The following is a 1,125-nucleotide window of genomic DNA, read 5'->3' as shown; positions in this document are numbered from 1 at the left end:
TACTTCTTTCTTTACTTTTTACTTGTTTCGTTTTGATCGCGGACACTACCGTAGGTGCGGTGGGAACTGCAACAGGAGCGGGTGCCGGCGCGGCGGCAGTCGCTAATTGGCGGCCGGTGCACGTGGGATGCTGAAGAATCTCCAAGTGTTTTAACTTTTCGAGACCTTCGAATATTTTATGTTGAGGCGTAGAACCGGGGAACATTATTCTAGTTATTGTATCATCAGGGTTAGCAGGACGCCACACGAGTAAAGCACATATCGACACTAGATTAGGAATGGGAAAGTTAAATTGTCCTGACACACTAGCGCCTTCGAACAACTTTTGTTCACTACTGTGCCATCGTTTCAGGAATTCACGAACGTGTTTTGAGTCCTTGGACGGATTCAGTACGTACATGTCGAGAGTACCTGTGAACAAGATATATGTTTCTTAATTTTTTCAGTAAGCGAGAGAAAATAGCCTAATGGTTAAGGGTACGGATTTCCTACCTCGAGGTCGGGGGTTCGAATCTCGCCATTCGACTATTGTCGTAAACCATATCCTAGCACAAGTCAAGAGCTTAGTTGGAGTGGTTAATAAATTTTCAAAAAAATCTGCTAATATTTTAACATAAAAAATTAAGTAAATTTGTAATAGAGATACGATAATTTTTAGGAAGTAGAAATAAGATATTGCACATTTGTGCAATCACTTGAAAGTGTTAGAAATATTTCATGCGACAACACGACTTACCATGACCAACTTTATGGTACAAGTTGATGGGTTCGGGGCTTCGGTAGCAGTGTTGAGGTTTCAGATTAATATGTCGTAGATCTGCCATCATGTCGGATCCCTCTTGCAAAAGAGACACAAGTAGGGGATCGGTGTCCTTGTCACCATCGGGACTTGTCACAGCTCGTCGCTCCTGGAATTAATATAAAATATGTTTGAAAAGTTACAGTTTATAATTGTACTCCTATGGATAGTTACTTCTTTCATATATTCAGCGTAAGTTAACCCTACCCAGTCTGCTAAGTTGTAAGAGCATATTGTACTTACTTCTAGGTTGCAGAAGAAGTGTCCAATCTGCGGGTACACATTGGCGGTTGCCTTGCGGCGCAGTACGGCAGCCATGCCGGCAG

At 42.3% G+C, this 1,125-nt stretch overlaps 1 protein-coding gene across 1 annotated transcript; it reads right to left on the bottom strand.

Moving 5' to 3' along the window:
• Positions 1–22: 22 nt before the first annotated feature.
• LOC106113543 (microtubule-associated protein futsch-like) lies at positions 23–1,117 on the bottom strand (the record flags this gene model as incomplete). The annotated part of the gene is made up of 3 exons (XM_013306373.1): positions 1,043–1,117; positions 737–908; positions 23–411 (listed from the first exon to the last, which is right to left on the bottom strand). Coding segments are annotated over exons 1-3 (636 nt in total), but the record flags the coding sequence as incomplete, so codon positions are not given.
• Positions 1,118–1,125: the final 8 nt, after the last annotated feature.

Source organism: Papilio xuthus, unplaced genomic scaffold (genome assembly GCF_000836235.2).
Source record: "Papilio xuthus unplaced genomic scaffold, Pxut_1.1 DF828255.1, whole genome shotgun sequence".
In the NCBI taxonomy this organism is placed as follows: Eukaryota; Metazoa; Arthropoda; class Insecta; order Lepidoptera; family Papilionidae; genus Papilio; species Papilio xuthus.
The sequence above is the reverse complement of the archived record's forward strand: the minus strand, read 5'-3'. Positions and strand labels throughout refer to the sequence as shown.